The 18,125-nt window shown below is 40.1% G+C and overlaps 1 protein-coding gene across 2 annotated transcripts in view; it reads right to left on the bottom strand.

Annotated features, from left to right (window-relative positions):
• The window catches only part of ASAP2 (ArfGAP with SH3 domain, ankyrin repeat and PH domain 2), a 326,350-nt gene that overhangs the window by 217,488 nt on the left and 90,737 nt on the right, over positions 1 to 18,125 (bottom strand). For both annotated transcript variants that reach the window (XM_089672021.1, XM_089672023.1), the window contains exon 2: positions 17,046 to 17,118. In XM_089672021.1, coding sequence (XP_089528147.1) covers positions 17,046 to 17,118 — 73 coding nt within the window. The remainder of the gene's footprint in view (positions 1 to 17,045; positions 17,119 to 18,125) is intronic.

Genomic DNA, 18,125 nt, shown 5'->3' with positions numbered 1-18,125 from the left:
AAAGCAATCTCTGTTGCCTGCTAAAATGTAGGTAATTTTGTTAGGCTGCACTTGTAATCCCCCCCCCCCCACCATACAGCCATGATGGTTTTCATACTGCATCTTACTTTGTCCCTTTGCTCACTGAATTGTAAAAGAGCGGAGATCTTGCCCCTTCAGCTACTGATATCTGAAAGCATGTCAAGACTAGCTGTGTTTTGCAAGCAATATCATCTATCTGGCTCAAGGTATGTACCCTGCCTTTCAGTCAGAGTAATAATAAGCCGTTATCAAGCAGTTAATTTTTCAGCATTAAGGCTCCATGCACACTGGCTTAAAAAACAAAACAAACAAAAAAAAAAAAAGCCCACCAGCACCATTGGCAGAAAAAACCCCCCCGCTAATTTTGAGTGATTTCTGTACTAGCGTATTTTTTTTGCCAAACAAAAAAAAAAAAAGTGTTTTTTTTTTTCTTCCTCTAAACACTGAGCTTAAAAAACACTGTAGACTACCGAATGTTATAGGGAGGGAACAATTTATTTGGGCACACCTTCATAGGGTTGCCTCTGACCTTTATCCAATTGTTTGGAGCTTAATATCATGTTTTATATACATTGCAATTTTGAGTGTACTGTCCCTTTAAATATTTCTGCTCACCTTTGAGCAGGTAAGAATGGGCCAATAAGAGCCAGTGGAATTTTCTAGAAGCAGTGGGGCTCAGTAAATAAAGAGCCCACAACCACAGGTAGACTGCCATTGGTTAGGGAAGCGTTTCTCAACCTTTTTTCAGTCAAGGCACCCTTTAAAATTATGGACAGCCCCGAGGCACCCTTTAAAATTATGGACAGTATTGAGGCACCCTTTAAAATCATGGACAGTCCCGAGGCACCCTTTAAAATCATGGACAGTCCCGAGGCACCCTTTAAAATAACGGACAGCCCCAAGGCACCCCTTAAAATAACGGACAGTCCCGAGGCACCCTTTAAATTAACGGACAGCCCCGAGGCACCCTTTAAAATTACGGCCAGTCTTGAGGCACCCTTTAAAATCATGGACAGTCCAGAGGCACCCTTTAAAATTATGGACAGCCCCGAAGCACCCTTTAAAATAATGGATAGCCCCGAGGCACCCTTTAAAATTATGGACAGTCTTGAGGCACCCCATTATAAACAAAAAACTAAGATGCTGTGCAGGCAGCAGACATCCTCCTTATCAACTGATGTCATTGATTGTCAGGACACCGGCAGCTAGAAGGTCATAATGGTGCACAATGAAAACCCATGACTGTGTAACTGAAAGGCAGGTTCATTCCACCTGCTGGTTTGTATACACGTTTTGGGAATTCTTTAGGCACCCGTAAAGAAACCTCAAGGCACCCTGGTTGAGAAAGGCTGGGTTAGGGTTTGAAGCAAGAAGAGCTACCCACCCTCCCTCCCGTTGCATGCACTTTTTGTGGTGTGTCACCTTTGCGAATCAAAGGGGGGCTTTTGTTATAACCTGATGTAATTTAATTTGCTTGAGTCCTCACGGCTAAGCAATTATCTACATGACAAATTGTTTTGTTATATTCATAATATGGTTGTTGAAAGATATTTCATTTTTAAACCAATAAAAGTAGCACGGCCAATTTATGCCAATATTATGGTGTGGTGTCTTATTATTTGGTAATGGTTGTGTTTGGAGATGGGGGAAGTGGTGCGGAGTGCAATCCCGTGTGCATAGACACAAAGGATAAAATGAATTGCTTGTACAGATAAAAACACTAAACTCATCTACAGCAGTGTTTTTTAATACAGTGTGCATAGACTCTAAAAGTAACTATTTCAAATATTGCTGGCCTAATAGACTTTGATTTGGGTTTTTTTCTTTGCCGAGAGTTCCGCTTTCAAAGGTTATGTTCCTCATACACAAACACTACTCTATATAGGTCAATTTTACTCAGATACATTGTGCATGCATGAACTAAGTCCTTGTACACAAAGAGGAGGCATTTGGTATGTAAATGATTCCAATACATATGCAAATTTCCCCAAGAGATCATTTAGAGGAAACGAAGATAAAGAGGGGTGATTGGCTTAGAGAGTCTTAGAACCAAGTTTTTGAAGAATTCTCTTGTTCTGGTTTATAATCGGAAACAGAATTATGAAGCTGAACAAGGATATACAGGATTTCAATAACTTAAAAAATTGCAAAGTTGCAAAGAATTGTACTTGGCAACAGGTCAGATTCTTGCTATGGTTTTGAATGCTGTTGGTTTGGTGAGGCTGTGACCATTAGTCATGGCCTCTTTTGATTACATTTTAGAGGCACTGAGCCAAAACCACAAAAAAAAAAAAAAAACACAATAGTTTTGTCAGCACATTGCAAAATCCCAAGTGTTAATGGTGGTGGAGTTCAAACCATTCTGCCAAGTCCAACGCATGACCGTCTGGTAATTGTTGGAACCTATTTTCTTAACCAGTGATATACACTCACCGGCCACTTTATTAGGTACACTTTGCTATCCTGCGCTGTTTTCTGCTGCTGCAGCCCATCTGCTTCAAGGTTCGACATGTTGTGCCTTCAGAGATGATATTCTGCATACCTTGGTTGTAACAAGTGGTTATTTGAGTTACTGTTGCCTTTCTATCATCTCAAACCAGTCTTCCCATTCTCCTTTGACCTCAACAAGGCACACAACTGCCACTCACTGGATAGTTTCTCTTTTTCGGATCATTCTCTGTAAACCCTAGAGATAGTTGTGTGTGAAAATTCCAGTAGATCATCAGTTTTTGAAATACACCTGGCACCAACAACCATGTCACGTTGAAAGTCACTTAAATCCCCTTCCTTCCCCATTCTAATGCTCAGTTTGAACTTCAGCAAGTTGTTTTAACCATAGCTACATGCCTAAATTTGTTGCTGCCATGTGATTGGATGATTAGCAATGTGTGTTAGCAAGCAATTGAACAGGTGTACCTAATAAAGTGGCCGGTGAGTGTATGTACTGCACATCTGAGAAGTTTGGGGGGGGTACTTATGGCTGTAAAGTAAATGTAGAATTTACTATACTGGCCACATTTACATATTCATTGTGTGTGTATTTTAGGGGTTCTCATTAATTTCTAAAGGGCCCCTTTGCCAACATGCATCCACGCAGTAAACAATGCACAAAACAAAAACACTTGCGCCATGTTGAAATGCACTGGGGGCCAAGAAAAAAAAAAGCTCAGCCACATTTTTTTGTTAAGTGATGTTCGTTTGTTCGTTGAGGACCAATAGCAAATTGGTAATGCATGCCAGTGCAATAATGGAAACAATTAGGTGTGGAGGGACCCTTAAAGTTTTAACCCTAAATGGGCCTTGGTCTCGATCAAGAGTTCCTGCCATTTCTCTCATCTGTAAGTGTTTGCTTTCCAATTTCAACATTCTGTTTTTGCAACATCCTTTTGAATCCTAGCTTTGATCTCCCTTTTTTTTCTACTAACATCTTCCTTCGTTATGAAAACTTTCTTACTAGGGCCATGTTCATCTAATTGGAAGACACACCCTGCCTACCGGAGCCTACATTGCCTTCTGAATTTCAAACAAGTCATCAAAGGGTAGCTGTCATAGTTAGTTCTGCAGCACCACTTTCAAATGCTGTGCTATGAATTTTTGGAGGACTTTCCATTTTAAGCACCCTAATAACTCAAGTCTCCTCTGCATAAATATTTACCCATTTTTTTTTTTTAAGGTCTTCTAAACCTTCACCTGAGATTTTCCTGACAAAAGGTCTAGCAAACAAAATATGCCTGAAGATTTGCATTGCACAAATAAAGTAATATCAAACCTTCAGTGATTTCTGCTTAACACATCAATCACAAAAGAATAAAAATATTCCCCTGTAATCTATTTGTTAAAATTCTTACCCCAGCACTTGCAATTTATAACTTTCAATATAGATGGCTCTTGCAGGTCTCCACTGGAAATAGTTAACAGTGGACAGTGCGGTCTTCAATCAGTCTGTTGGCTTGGAGAAGGGAGGGGGAGGAGAATGAGGGAAGAGCAGAGGAGTACCTTTTTCATTCTAGGCTACTAAGCTGTGTGTTTCTATTGAAGCACACAGCATATTGACAAACAACACTAGTTCCTGCATACAAGGGTGGCTTCAAAGGATACTTGGAAGAGCCACACTGAAACAGGAGACCTGAGGCAGTGGTCATGACACCAGCTTAAACTGGAACAAAGGAAAAGATTAAAAGATAAAGAAGTTGCATAGTAAGCTGCCAAGAGCGCTAAAAAACGGATTTAATATCACATTAACTACATATCGACTGCATAACCTAGTTATACAGTGGCAGAGTGGCCCTTCTGCGTTGGATCACATACCTAGTACGAGATCTGGCACTTCTGGGTAGGGGGCACACGCCGCCGGCGACCCGGCTTTGCTGTGATTAGACACTGCACAAGCCAATCAGCCGGTGCTGGCCAATGGATGACCGCCGGCACCTGCTGATTGGCGACAAAGACAGAACAGAGCTCTGCTTATGTAAATCAGGCAGAACTCTGTCTTGTCAGCAGAAATGTGTTGAATAAAAACAAGCATATCCCTCAGTGAAAGCACCACATAGTACACACAAAAACACTGGTTAGTTAAGCACACATTTAACCCTATGATTGCCCTAGATGTTTAACCCCATCCCAGCCAGTGTCATTATACAGTGACTGTGTATATATTTAGCACTGATCACTATACTAGTGTCACCAGTTCCCACAAAGTGTCAATAGTGTCAGACTGTCCGCTATAATATCGCAGTCCCGCTATAAGTCGCTGATCGCCATTACTAGTATAAATAAATAAATAACTCCAGTATATATAAACCATAGTTTGTAGATAATATAAGGTTTGCGTAAACCAAATATACACGCGTACTGGGATTTCTTTTCACCACAAATATGTAGCAGAATTCATATTGGCCTAAATTTATGAAGGAATTTGATCTTATATCTTGTAAAAAAAAAATAAGTTTTATAGCCGAAGAAAAAAAATTTTGCTTGTGTTTTTTTTTTTTAATTTTTGGGTTTTTTTCGTTTATAGCACAAAAAAAAAAAATGAAAAGCCCGGTGGTAATCACATACAACCAAAAAAAAAAGCTCTATTTGTAGGGAAAAACATATAATTTTTTTTGTTTGTGTACAGCGTTGCACGACCGCGCAATTGTCAGTTAAAGTAACGCAGTGCCAAAAAGCAAAAAATGGCCTGGTCATGAAGGAAATAAATCTTTTGGAGGTCAAGTGGTTAATAAAAAAAAACAGGATTTCATTGGGAAAACATTACACACAATTGGGGGTACAGGGCAAGTAAGTACCTAGGATCAGGGAACCAGATAGTATGAATAAAAGAGCCAGTATTATTATTATCATTATTATTATACAGGATTTATATAGCGCTAACAATTTTCTCATCGCTTTACAATATAAAGGGAGACAACACAGCAACAATACGGTTCAATACAAGAGGGTTATGCGGGCCCTGCTCCTGGGACCTTACAATCTAGGAGGGAGGGGCTGGTGGTACAAAAGGTAACTGTGGGGGATAAACTGATAAGAGGAATAGAAGATTCCATTATTAGCTGAAGGCAGCATAGGCTTCCCTGAAGAGATAGGTTTTCAGAGATTGCCTAAAAGTGGGCAGAGTAGGCAATAGTCAGATTGGGGTAGAGAATTCCAGAGGATGGGGGAAGCTCTGGAGAAGTCCTGGAGACAAGCATGGGAGGAGGAGACAAGGGAGCTAGAGAGCAGGAGGTCATGGGAGGAGTAGAGAGGATGGTTTGGGTGATATTTGGAGACAAGATCGTTGATGTAATTTGGGGCGGAGTTATAAATGGCTTTATATGTTATTGTTAATGTACTGAATTTTATCCGTTGGGCAATGGGAAACCAGTGGAGGGATTGGCAGAGAGGGGTGGCTGATACATAACGGTTAGTAAGGTGGATGAGTCTGGCAGCAGCATTCATGATAGACTGAAGAGAGGATAGCCTGCGATGAGGTAGGCCAATGAGGAGGGAGTTACAATAGTCAAGGCGAGATATAACAAGGGAGTGAATAAGTTGCTTAGTGGTTTCAAAGGTTAGGAACGGGCGTATCTTGGAGATGTTGCGGAGGTGAAGTCTACAAGATTTGGACAGTGATTGGTTTTGGGGCTGAAAAGACCGATGGGAGTCTAGGAGTACACCTAGTACCCTGGCATGAGGGGAGGGACTAGTATAAGCTCCGTTTTGGAAACATTTAGTTTGAGGAAGTGAAGTGACATCCAGTCCTATATGCCACTTAGTAGGTTAGTAATGCGAGAGGAGACTGAAGGGGTGCGGTGAGGGGTAGACAGATAGATTTGTGTGTCATCAGCATAGAGATGGTACTTAACCCCTTCATACCTAAGGGTAAAACAAATCTAAATGCCTAAGCACAATTCTGCAATGTTGACATGTGTTAGTAAAACCGTACATATCACCACAACTACTTTGTACATCCAAGTGGATTATACCTTGATTTTTTCAGGACAAATTGGGCTTTCATTTAGTGGTAAATGGTAATGGATAGCTCCTAATTTATTTTTATTATCAAAGGAAAATTGTCCCAAAATAGTAAAAAAAAAAAAAAAATTTTTTTTATTTAGCTGTGTGTTTCTTCTAGGTTATGACCATAACCTACCACCAAAGAACAACCCAAAATAAATTTTCCAGCTCTTGACGATCGCAGCGATACCATATATGTGTATGTTATTTGTTGTTTGTACCTGTAGTACAGCCCAGAAACAGTAGTGCGCATTTTGTTTGTCTTTTTTTTTTTTACCTAAAACACACTGACATTAACACTAACTGACACCAATTTTTTTTTTTTTTTTTTTTTTTTTTTAAATCCTGACCTTTGACCCTGACCCAAACTAACCCTGGCACTGAACTAGATCAAACCTTGATCTAGGTATTTTTCTTTTATTTTTTTAATATTTATTTATATATTTTTTTTTTAATTTTTTCTCTCTATGGCAGGAATTAGAGAGATACAATGTATCTCTCTTCTCCAATCATAGAGAGAGAAAAAACAAGGGGGCCGGGCTGCACAGTGACTGAGTGACAAGACAAGGAGACAAGAGTTCTAGGTAACGCTGAAGGAGCACTGCGATAGGTAGGAGAACCAGTATTACACATAGATGAGGTATCACCCTGAACATCAAAATGAGAGCAATATTTCTAGGGCAAACATTCACTGTTAACTTTAAATTGATAACTGGTTAAGGCTTTTAAAGCATCGCTGTAGTTTTTCACTATTTCACAGGCATGTGCAATTTAAAGGCTCGACATGTTTGGTATCTATTTACACGACCCCCAACTTTTAGCACACAAAAAGGTGTGCAAATCATAGTACGTATATAAAAAAAAAATTATATTTAAAACCATATACAGATGTCCCCATTCATAAAAATGTGATAGATGAAAACCCCAAATGGCATTTCAAAAACGCATATACCAGTGAATTAAAAACAAAATAAGAAAAATGAAAAAAATAAATTTAAAAAAATTATGAAAAGTCAACTCCCAGTGTCAAATTAGGAATTAGGCCCCTTAGGGCAATGCAATACATATAATGTGAATAAAAATTCCACATGCATCGCTCACGGACCACCAAAATGCCAAAAGTGGCAACTCCTTATTGGATTCCAATGATCTCCAAAGACAAGAGCTTAAAAGCTCTTAAACCAGTATATGAGGTCATTCAAGGGTCCACCGCCATCTTTGAAACCACTTCAAAGATGGCGGTGGCAGTCTACTCACTGTTTAACGGATTTCAAACTTTCCTCAGGGATGGTGGAAGAAAACAACAGGATACCATAGAGAAATATTGAATACAGGATGGAGCAACCTCCATGAATAGGGACTTTAAAAGCACTATGCTAAGAAACCAAGGCAAATATTAACTACCACTTAATTGACAGATAATTAATAACACATGACCACAATACGCATAATATTAAGACTTGACATCCCGCTGTAAATGCCATAGAGAAATATTGCTAAAATGCCCAATTCATTGCATATAAAATATACTCGCAAGTAGTGGTGCACTGAAATTACAAATTCTGGTACTGAAAACGAAAATTCAAAATGCACTTCGCCGAAACGCGCAGTTTTTAAAAATGAATATATATTTTTTGGAAAAAAATAAATGGATTAAAAAAATTAAATAATTATATATATACACACACACACACACACACACACACACACACACACACACACACCAATTTTTTGTAAAATATGAAAGAATGTTTTGGAAAAAAATACACTGAGTAAATAGATACCCAACGTGTCACGCTTTAAAATTGTGCATGCTCGTGGAATGGCGTGAAACCGCGGTACTTAAAAATCTCCATGGGTGATGCTTTAAAAATTTCTACAGGTTAGCAGTGTAAAGTTACAGAGGTCTAGTGCTAGAATTATTACTCTTGCTCTGACATTCATGGCGATACCTCAAGTGTGTGGTTTGAACACAGTTTACATATGTGGGCTTGGCCTACGTATGCGTTCACCACTATGTGCGAGCACGGGGGCACTTTAAACTCTTTTTTTTATTTATTTAATGTTATTGGTTTTGTTTTTTTTGCACTGTCCCCTTTAAAAAAAATAAAATCACTTTTATTCTTATCACAAGAAATGCATGAATGCATTGTAATAGAAATAATTAGTGACAGGTCCTCTTTATGGAGAGATATGGGGTCAATTAGACCCCACACATCTCTCCTCTACAATGTAAAGCATTGGATCAAAAAAAAAAAAAAGCATTGATCTAGTAGTGCTTTAAAAAGGAAAAGAAAAAAAAAATGGCCAGAACAGGAAGGGACATCGCTTCGGTCCTCCAAGGGCATAGCGATGAGTGTCGGCCATCTTTCCTTCACTCATCTCTATGCTCAGCGCTGGGATCAATGGTTTCACAGGTAAGGTTGAGAACCACCAAACAGCGGCGGCGAGGGGAGGGTTTTTTTTTTCGGCACCTGTATTGGTGCTTATTTTCATTTCGACCAATGGCCGAAAGGGGTGTTTTCGGCTGAAACGTTTCGACCACCGAAATTTTGGTGCATCCCTACTCGCAAGCAACAAAGGATAAGACAAAGCACATAACACCCCGCCGTTGCACACCGATGGGTGTGATAACATTACAGGCCGCTAGTTCTACCCAACACAATGGAACGTCTTCTTTACCAAAAAAAAGAAAAAGGAGGGGGGGTATTATAATGTGTTTTCAGTCATTAAAATTCATTTTAGCGATTTATATATAGATTTTTTAATTGAAATGATGCATCTGTTTAACAGTCCTGCAAATATTATTATTATTATACAGTATTTATATAGCACCAACAGTTTGCTCAGCGCTGTACATTATAAATATTATGCAACACAAAAAATTGCAGCTACCAGCAGATTATTATTCTACAGGTTCTCTGCTTTCAGAAAATATACAACAGTCGTGAAAAATTACAAAAGAGCCACAGATGCAAAGTGGTTACAGATAAAAATAAATATGACAGGTCCACTTTGCTGACTGCCGAAAGTTAATGCATTATGGGTGAGGGATATTTATTTCATATTGCAGATTTTTTGTAAATTGCATGTTTTTTTTCTTTATAATGCACAAATTACACTTCTGTCCAAGATTTATTATCTCTCTTCAGTATCATTATAAAAAACGTCTAATGACGCACACAATTTGTACAAGACCCCCTTGACGATGTCACCAGTCACTTCATAATGGACGATGTGGGAAGCAGGAAATGAGGTCTATATTCACCTGTGGTTAGCTGGGTTGGTTTATGATCCTGTTAACCTCTCATACATACACAAGTGTGTGGTAAACCACATTGCCTTCACTTCCTTAAATCCCATACATTTATTGCAGAAAATACCGCCATACAGAATGGGAAAAATTATGCTTTTGACAGGCAATTGGTGAAGGTGTGAGGCGAGGGAAGGTAACAGGGCACCAGGGCAGATTGAGAGGAGGCCAATATCATACAAAAGATAAAAAAAAAGACAAAAAGAAACCCAAGAAATAAAACCGCCAATAGACAACAGACTACAGGAAGTGGTAAAGAGACAACTAGGTCAGCAAAATATTTCTATTTTCCACCTAGCACTCAAATGCAGCACTGCTGCTGAATGTTTAGAGACTCTGATACCTCAAATATTATTATACAGGATTTATATAGCGCCAACAGTTTGCGCAGCGCTTTACAATATAAGGGAGACAGTACAATTACAATACATTTCAGTACAGAAGGAATAGGAGGGCCCTGCTCGTGGAGCTTACAATCTAAAGGAAGGGGGAGGTGATACAAAAGGTGATAGCTGTGGGGGATGATCTGGCGGAGGTGATTCAAGTACAGTTCTTAGGTGGAGGTGAAATAGGCTTCCCTGAAGAAGTGAGTTTTCAAAGATTGTCTAAAGGCAGACAGGGTGGGGGCTGACCGGACATGCTGTGGTAGGGAGTTCCAGAGGATGGGAGAGGCTCTGGAGAAGTCCTGGAGGCGAGCATGGGAGGAGGTAATGAGGGAGCTAGAGAGGAAGATATCTTGGGAGGAGCAGAGTGAGCGATTTGGGCGATATCTGCGGATGAGGTTGGTGATGTAGCTAGGGGCAGTGTTGTGGGTGGCTTTGTAAGCTGTGGTTAGTATTTTGAATTTTATACGTTGGGTTAGTGGAAGCCAGTGAAGGGATTGGCAGAGAGGGACAGCAGTCGCTGATCGGTTGGTAAGGTGTATGAGTCTAGCAGCAGCATTCATAATAGACTGAAGGGGGGATAACCTGTGTAATGGTAGACCAGTGAGGAGGGAATTGCAGTAATCAAGGCGGGATATAACCAAAGCGTGGATAAGTTGTTTTGTGGTGTCATTGGTCAGGAAGGAGCGGATTTTGGAAATGTTCCGGAGGTTGAGGCGGCAGGATTTAGCCAGTGAGTGGATGTGGGGCCCAGTGGCAGTTTTGGCTACTCCTCTTCTCCAAGTGCCCCCATAGTAAGTTGCTTGCTATGAGGCACTTGTGCAGGGTCGATCCCCAGCCACACTGTGTGCAGCTATTGATGCACACAGTGTGGCTCAGCCTCGCCCCTGCCCTCTACTCACATGATTTGAGCGACAGCAGTAGGAGCCAATGGCTTACGTGGCTGCCTAGCCTCCTGTGAGAAGGGATAGAAGAGCAGTGATGTTGTAGACAGGCACAGCACTGGATCAGGCTTAGGTAACTATTTAATAGGGGACTGGGGGGAGCAAACATGAAAAGGTTTTTTTTTACCTTAAAGTGTTACTAAACCCAGGACTCTGCATTCACTATATCTGGTCTCCCACAGTACACACAACATGGAAATGCTATTATTTTAGTAAATATAAACTGCTAAATACCTTTTTTCATCAGAAGTTAGAGCAGTCTTGTGACTTCTGTGTCCAGCCCAGCACAAGCTAAAGCTGGTAGGAGTTATTTATGCTCTAAGACAGGGGTCTCCAAACTATGGCCCTTCAGCTGTTGAAGTACTACAAGTCCCATCATGCCTCTGCCTCTGGGAGTCTTGTCTGTGGCTGTCAGAGCCTTGCAAGGCCTCATAGGACACGCAGTTCCTCAACACCTGGAGGACCATAGTTTGGAGAACCCTGCTCTAGGAGAATGCAGAACCCCTGACCTGTGTCTGATCAGTGCTGATATTTGAAGATAAGAGGTGGTTGCTTGAAAAAGGGGAGGAACAGAGAAAGAATCCAAGAGCATTTTTACACAATGCAGAGGATTAACCCCTTAGCTTCCACAGTATAACAAGAATGGTTTACTGCATTATACAGGCTGATTTTACTATTGTGGGTTTAGTAACCCTTTAAAGCAGAGAATGCAAAAGGGTTAAAAAAAAAAAAAAAAAAAAAAAAAAACCCTTTTACCTTTACAGTCACCTAAAACAAAATACTGGCAATTTATAAGCACAGCAATGTGCCTTATGAATGTGCATAATCCTAGACCCCCTAATTTATATACAGAGAAGTAACTAGGCAAGGGAGTGTGGCAGAGATAGCTGCCAAGGGAATCGAGACGCAAGCGGTGCAACTCACATGTTAAAATAAAAACATTAATATTGTGTAACAATTGCACCTTTAGCACATGGGAAAACAATCTAAGCATCTCGCCAAGTGCTTTAATGGAGACATGGACAATTCTGACCATTCGCTGCTACACCAGCCAGGAAGGTAACAGAGCTTAAAATATACTTACTTTTTTTTTAAAGGCAAGGATTCTTTAAATACTTAGAGTATTTAGAGAGTCAGTTTGGCGATTTTTAAATAGCGGTTCAATGAAAGAAAAATATGGTGCAAGAAAATATTTAAAACAGACAATACCGGTCCAACAAATGGGATTTAAGACTACATGAACATGGATGTTTGCAGGCACAAGGGAGTTCTAGCGTAACACTCCCTGCATTTGTCAGTGCCCAGGGAGCAGCAGGTGGTGTACACAGATGGCCATAGAAGTACATAGCTGTATGCACAAATTTTGCTTAGAAAAACACATCATATGTGAATGCATGGGTAAACACCCATTATTGAATTGAATAAAATCACAATATGATACATATCAAACATATATATTCTACTTAGGAAAATGCAATGTGTCATCTGCCTGCTGGCCATTAAAGCAGGGCTTGACAAATTTGCTTTGAATCAAGGAGCCAGCTAAAAAAAAAGTTAGGAGCCAGTTTCTTTTTTTACTGTAGTATGGGTTGTCAGCACCCAGGGCAAGGTAAGTTTTGGGCGACAAGCTTCATGTGATGCGATTTGCTGCACATGAACCTGCGTTTTGCGATCGCAATGATTCTGCCGCGATCCCAATATGCCCTGGTTTGAATGAAGCCTCCCTGGTTCACACATATGCAATTCTGGATACATTTTCAAACTCACAGGTTCGCAGGCTATATTTTATTCCTATTGAGGTAGTACACACGGATGCAATCCACACGCATTGTGTTTTGAATGCCATTACGAAAAGGGTCCTGTGCAAGTTTGTAGCAGTGCGTTCCAGACTCACAAGTGATAGAGTAGAGTGGAATGAGTAGAGAAGTGTACACACAGGATTGCTATTGACAGAAATTTTCGCACTGAAGCCTATGGGAGGCGGTTTTCCATTGACGTCTATGGGAGGCGGTTTTCCATTGACGTCTATGGGAGGCGGTTTTCCATTGACGTCTATGGGAGGCAATTTTACATTGTAGTCTATACATTGTAGTCTATGGGACGCAATTTTGCACTGAAGTCTACGGGACATGATTTTGCATTGAAAGGAGGCCGTGAACCCAGGCGCCAGGACACAATTTCCTGTTGCCACAGCAACCTGGTGCTTGGGATTTGTGGAGCCCTGCATTAAAGCATAGGCAGGATTGCTATGAACTAATCTGAATTATGGATTGCAATATGTGTACAGTTTGAGGGCTGGGTTATCTGGAAACGGCAGTTTCAGGTCAAGTAGAGCTAAACTCAAATGAGCATTGGATTTAAATGGCTTTGCGATGCCCAATAAGGACCAGAATAAAACCTATTAAGAGCTATAGATTTTATGACATGGAAGTTTTAAAACACTTATCAGCAGGCATGTATGCAGTATTTTAGATTCAGTTTGTGAACACTTAAAACATAACAGTGTGAGCCCTAAATAAAAAGTACAAACCTTTTTGTTTGATTGTTCTGGCAGTATCACAAAAATTACGGGCAGGATCGTTTTTTCCCCACTGCAGACACCAAGTAGAGGTATGAGCTCTTTTACACACATTTGTCAAGCTGACTTTTCACTACGTTGCTAGATAAACGTCTATTTACAGAGCTCAGTAGCTTAGCCCTAAATGTTCACACACAAAATTGAATGTTTGTCTTATTCTTCCTTCTTTCTCTTCAGTCCAGCTGTATTCATAGAGAGCTAAATGGAGTTTCAATCAGAAAGCCTGAAAACAACTGTTTCTGCTGTACTCTCTCTCCAGGACATTCATTAAGCCAAAGATGGACTCACACTAGACCTCCTCTAATGTTACTTTTGCATTACAGTTCAGAACATATCAGCTGTAAAGGAAGATGCTTTCTTTTGCAGAAAGGATTCCATCCAATATATGAAAGTAAAATGTATTCTGTTCCGGATCAATTAGCTTTGAATATTTTTTGCTAAATATTTACTAACCTCCTAAAACCAGCATTATAATGTGACGACGTCCACTGTTGTTATATATGATAGCAATAGACTCATATGAAAACTTTCAAATACTTCAGTGAGAAAAAAAAGATACAAGTTATAAAATGATGGAATCCAGATTGAATATCGGTCTAAATGCCTCTTTGGATTTGTTCAGTGCTTCATTAAGAGCATTCAGCTTCTTAATATGAGAACAAAGGCAACACATCGGTAATAATAGAAAGCCATCAACTCTATTGAATAAGTGGACAGACTGCAGGTGCAGACACTTAGAACCCTTAGCTATCTGTATCCTGGCATTCATCTACAGCCTTTCAAGTGACCATATGTTTTAATGGTCACATTGAACAGATCATTCTTCACGAGGGCTGCACGTGCCCAGGTGCACACCAATGCAGACAACAATGGCAGCCAGATTAATGGGTGTTGCAGACTAGGCATTTTGCAGCTGACACACATTGCTATTTTGGCGGAGTTTGCTGATATTGTCTGCAATTTACTTTACTTTCAGCCACCACACAGTATTCAGTCCTTACTTATGTAAGGACACATTCTGGCTAGGTCAAGATATTTTAGGTGAATATATAGACACATACTTTAAATCAATACCTTGAAAATTTGAGTAGAGTAGGACGTGCACCCAAATTATAGCCTGAATGATCGGCCTCTCGGGTGAGCCTCTCTTCACAAGACTTGCACATCTACTTTTTTTTTTTGTAGCAGCTGGGTGCCGTCACATCTATGATATTATAATACAGTTGAACTATAAATTTACTGACTATTTCCAATGTTATGCACCCCATTAAACACCCATCATAACCCATACCAACCTCAGAGCTCCCACTAGCAAATCATCAAATGGTTACCCAACAGGCAATAATGGGAAGATCTACAGCTCCTCAGCAGCAGTTTTCATTTACTACTGGCCTCCTTGCTGATTCAAAGCTTTGTCCACCTTCTCATCCTTCTCCTCTCTGGATCTTGTGCTGGATGCCGGAAACGCAGACTTCAGATGCAGTTTCTGTTGCAATTCTGGAGATTTATACCAAGGGGAAAGGACATCCCCAACCACATCCTATCAGACCAAAGGAGATTGGGGGGACAAGGCCTGAGAGACCACCTAGTCTACGCCTCTAATACCAGCCCAATCATCAACAGATAGCTCCAGAGCATAATCACACAGGTGTTCTAATTTGTTAGCCACTTCCTTTAAAGACTGATTTGGTTACATACAGAAAACAGAAAATAAAAGTAAAAGAGTCCCATCCACAGAAAATAGTGCAATTTAAAAACCCAGCAATAGAATTAAAGCAGTATTAAAGCGATTCTAAAGGTTCTTTTTAAAAAAAAAAAAAAAAAAAAAAAAAAAAAAAACATGTCTATACTTACCTACTGTGTGCAGTGGTTTTGCACAGAGCAGCCTGGATCCTCCTCTTTTCGGGTCCCCCGCAGTCTCTCCTGGCCCCTCCCTCCGGTCAGGTACCCCCACAGCAAGCAGCTTGCTATGGGGGCACCTGCTGCTCCGTGTGTCCATTCACACACAGAGCAGCAGCCTGGCCTCCCCCCTCTCTCCTCATTGGCTGACTGGCTGTGATTGACAGCAGCGGGAGCCAAAAGCTCCCACTTGCTGTCTCAGACCTGGGACAGCCAAGGAGGTCATTCACAGCGCTGGATTCCGATGAGGCTCAGCTAAGTATTGAGGGGCTGGGGACACTGCTGAACACAGACGGGTTTTTAACTTTATATATAGCATGCATGAAGGTAAAAAAAAACCTTCAGCCTTTACAACCACTTTAAACCAAAAAGCACACATTTATTATATTTGTAGCTTTTGAATTCTTAGATGTGATGGCTCTAATAGTTTTCTTTTTTAGGTTTCTCTTCTATTTTCATCTGTGTTTTTTTTAAAGCACAAGCTCTCCAGCACCAGTTTACATGGCTGAGAAAAAGCACTTAACACTGGCAGGAGTGATTAAAATGATCAGTTTTCATTTACTCATGCAAAACCTTTATTCCAGAAGGAAAAAAACTGTGTGTTGGAATACAAAGTGGGAGCTAGAGTTTGGCTTCCACATGTTAGTGTATCTAAATCTGCTAATACATTTAAACATTACACCCCCCCCCCCTCAGACTGACAATGCTACTGTCTGCTGTGCCCCCCCTGTGCTCATTCCTCTAGAGTGGTGCCTCACTAATACCGGAGGTGTGTTACCAGGTGAAAACAGAGAGAGAAAGCCTAAAAAAAATGAAAACAGATGCAGCCACTACATCTGATTGGTAAGCTGCAATATTATACATTTTTGGTTTTGGGTTTATTAGCACTTTAATAAACTGTGTCAATCTCCATAGTCCAGGCAATTTTTCCTATTCCAGGGAAGTTTTATTTCACTGTAAATTAACTGATTCAGCAAATCACAGTAAACCATAAATTGATTTGATCATTTCTGCCTTTCATCTTCCATATCAATATTTCATTTCCATAACACTGATGAAAGAGAGGAGGTGACATTTCCATGTAAAAATAATGATTTTGAAGTGCTGCATTCATTCACACGTTACAAATCCCACCAGTAACCACTGAGTATCTGCCTCAATAGAGCGAACTAAAAATTTTTTTTCTGTTTTATGTGTTAGTTGGAACATGGGACAAACATATGAATGTTACCTCACTGCAACACGGATTGAAAGTGGTGACAAACACATCTTGCAGTCTATTCGGTGTTTGAAGCTACCCAGGGACCTGACACTAGGATGTGTGAAATGCTAAGTGCGTCAAAAGCTTTGTGCCTAAAAATATTAACAGTTACTGTGAAGAGAAAGTAAGCAGGTGGGGACAGAACACGTACCGAGACCAGATGCGTTAATGGCTTTTACGGACTTCTTCATCTTGTAGAGAACCGTGCGATCGACATCAAGCGCCTGTGACAAAAAATAAAGTTAAACCATTAGTAAAGCCCCCACAGAGCACATTAAACACTCAATACATTTCAAAGATAAACAGGATATTCATAAAATCCAGTTTTTTTTTTTAATTCTAAAATGAATAAAACTAAATGAGTAGGTTTTGCATAATGCAGCAACATCCACACACATAGGACACACAACAACATTAGAGGCGATTTATTCTTGCAAAGTAAATATTCCTTTGCACACTGGTTCTGACTAGTATTTGCACACTGGTTCTGGCTAGTATTTGCACACTGGTTCTGACTAGTATACCAATGTTTCTCTTCACCCTCAGTTTCTCTGTCACTCATATAATGTGACCCCAGTGCTGATGGAGATGGGCAGGAGCAGTACAAATAAGGATCTTGTGCAGGTGCTTGATGTCCTCTTTATCAACCAGTGATGTCATTGGTTGTTAGGACATCAGTGGCTAGAAGGTTGTAATGATGCACAATACTGTGGATTTGTGTAATTAAAAGGCAGGCTTGATCCCCCCTCTGCTTATAGACAATTTTTTAGGCATTTTGCCAAGGCACCCCTGAAGAAATCTGAAAGTAACCCTGGGTGCTTGGCCATACTGGTTGAAAAAGGCAGATGTAGATAATGAGGGAAAAATCCCAACTACACCAGAAAATATTATTAAAAAAAAAAAAAAAAAAAAAAAAAAAGGACTATAAGTATAAAATTATTCAATAGTAAACATCAACAAAGGTCAACCATGAAAACATATAAATTAGGCGAGTCTTTAAACAATATACCAGACTCACTTAAACTTCTCATAGGTACCGTTGTTTTCAGCTACTAGTTCCTCCAAACACATAGTATGGTTTAGCCATTTAAGGAACAAGGCTATGGTAGAAGACTTACAGTGTCTAGGTATCAATTGTCTAACTGCAGAGATAAAAAAAAAGCAAGAGCGATTTCTAGCTCAAGAAGAGAGAAGCGCCAGTTCTGGAAAATTGGGTCTCAATTCTTGAATA

This window comes from Staurois parvus, unplaced genomic scaffold, assembly GCF_062004578.1.
Source record: "Staurois parvus isolate SC_StPar_1 unplaced genomic scaffold, SC_StPar_1.0 ptg000118l, whole genome shotgun sequence".
NCBI classification, from domain to species: domain Eukaryota; kingdom Metazoa; phylum Chordata; class Amphibia; order Anura; family Ranidae; genus Staurois; species Staurois parvus.
The sequence above is the reverse complement of the archived record's forward strand: the minus strand, read 5'-3'. Positions and strand labels throughout refer to the sequence as shown.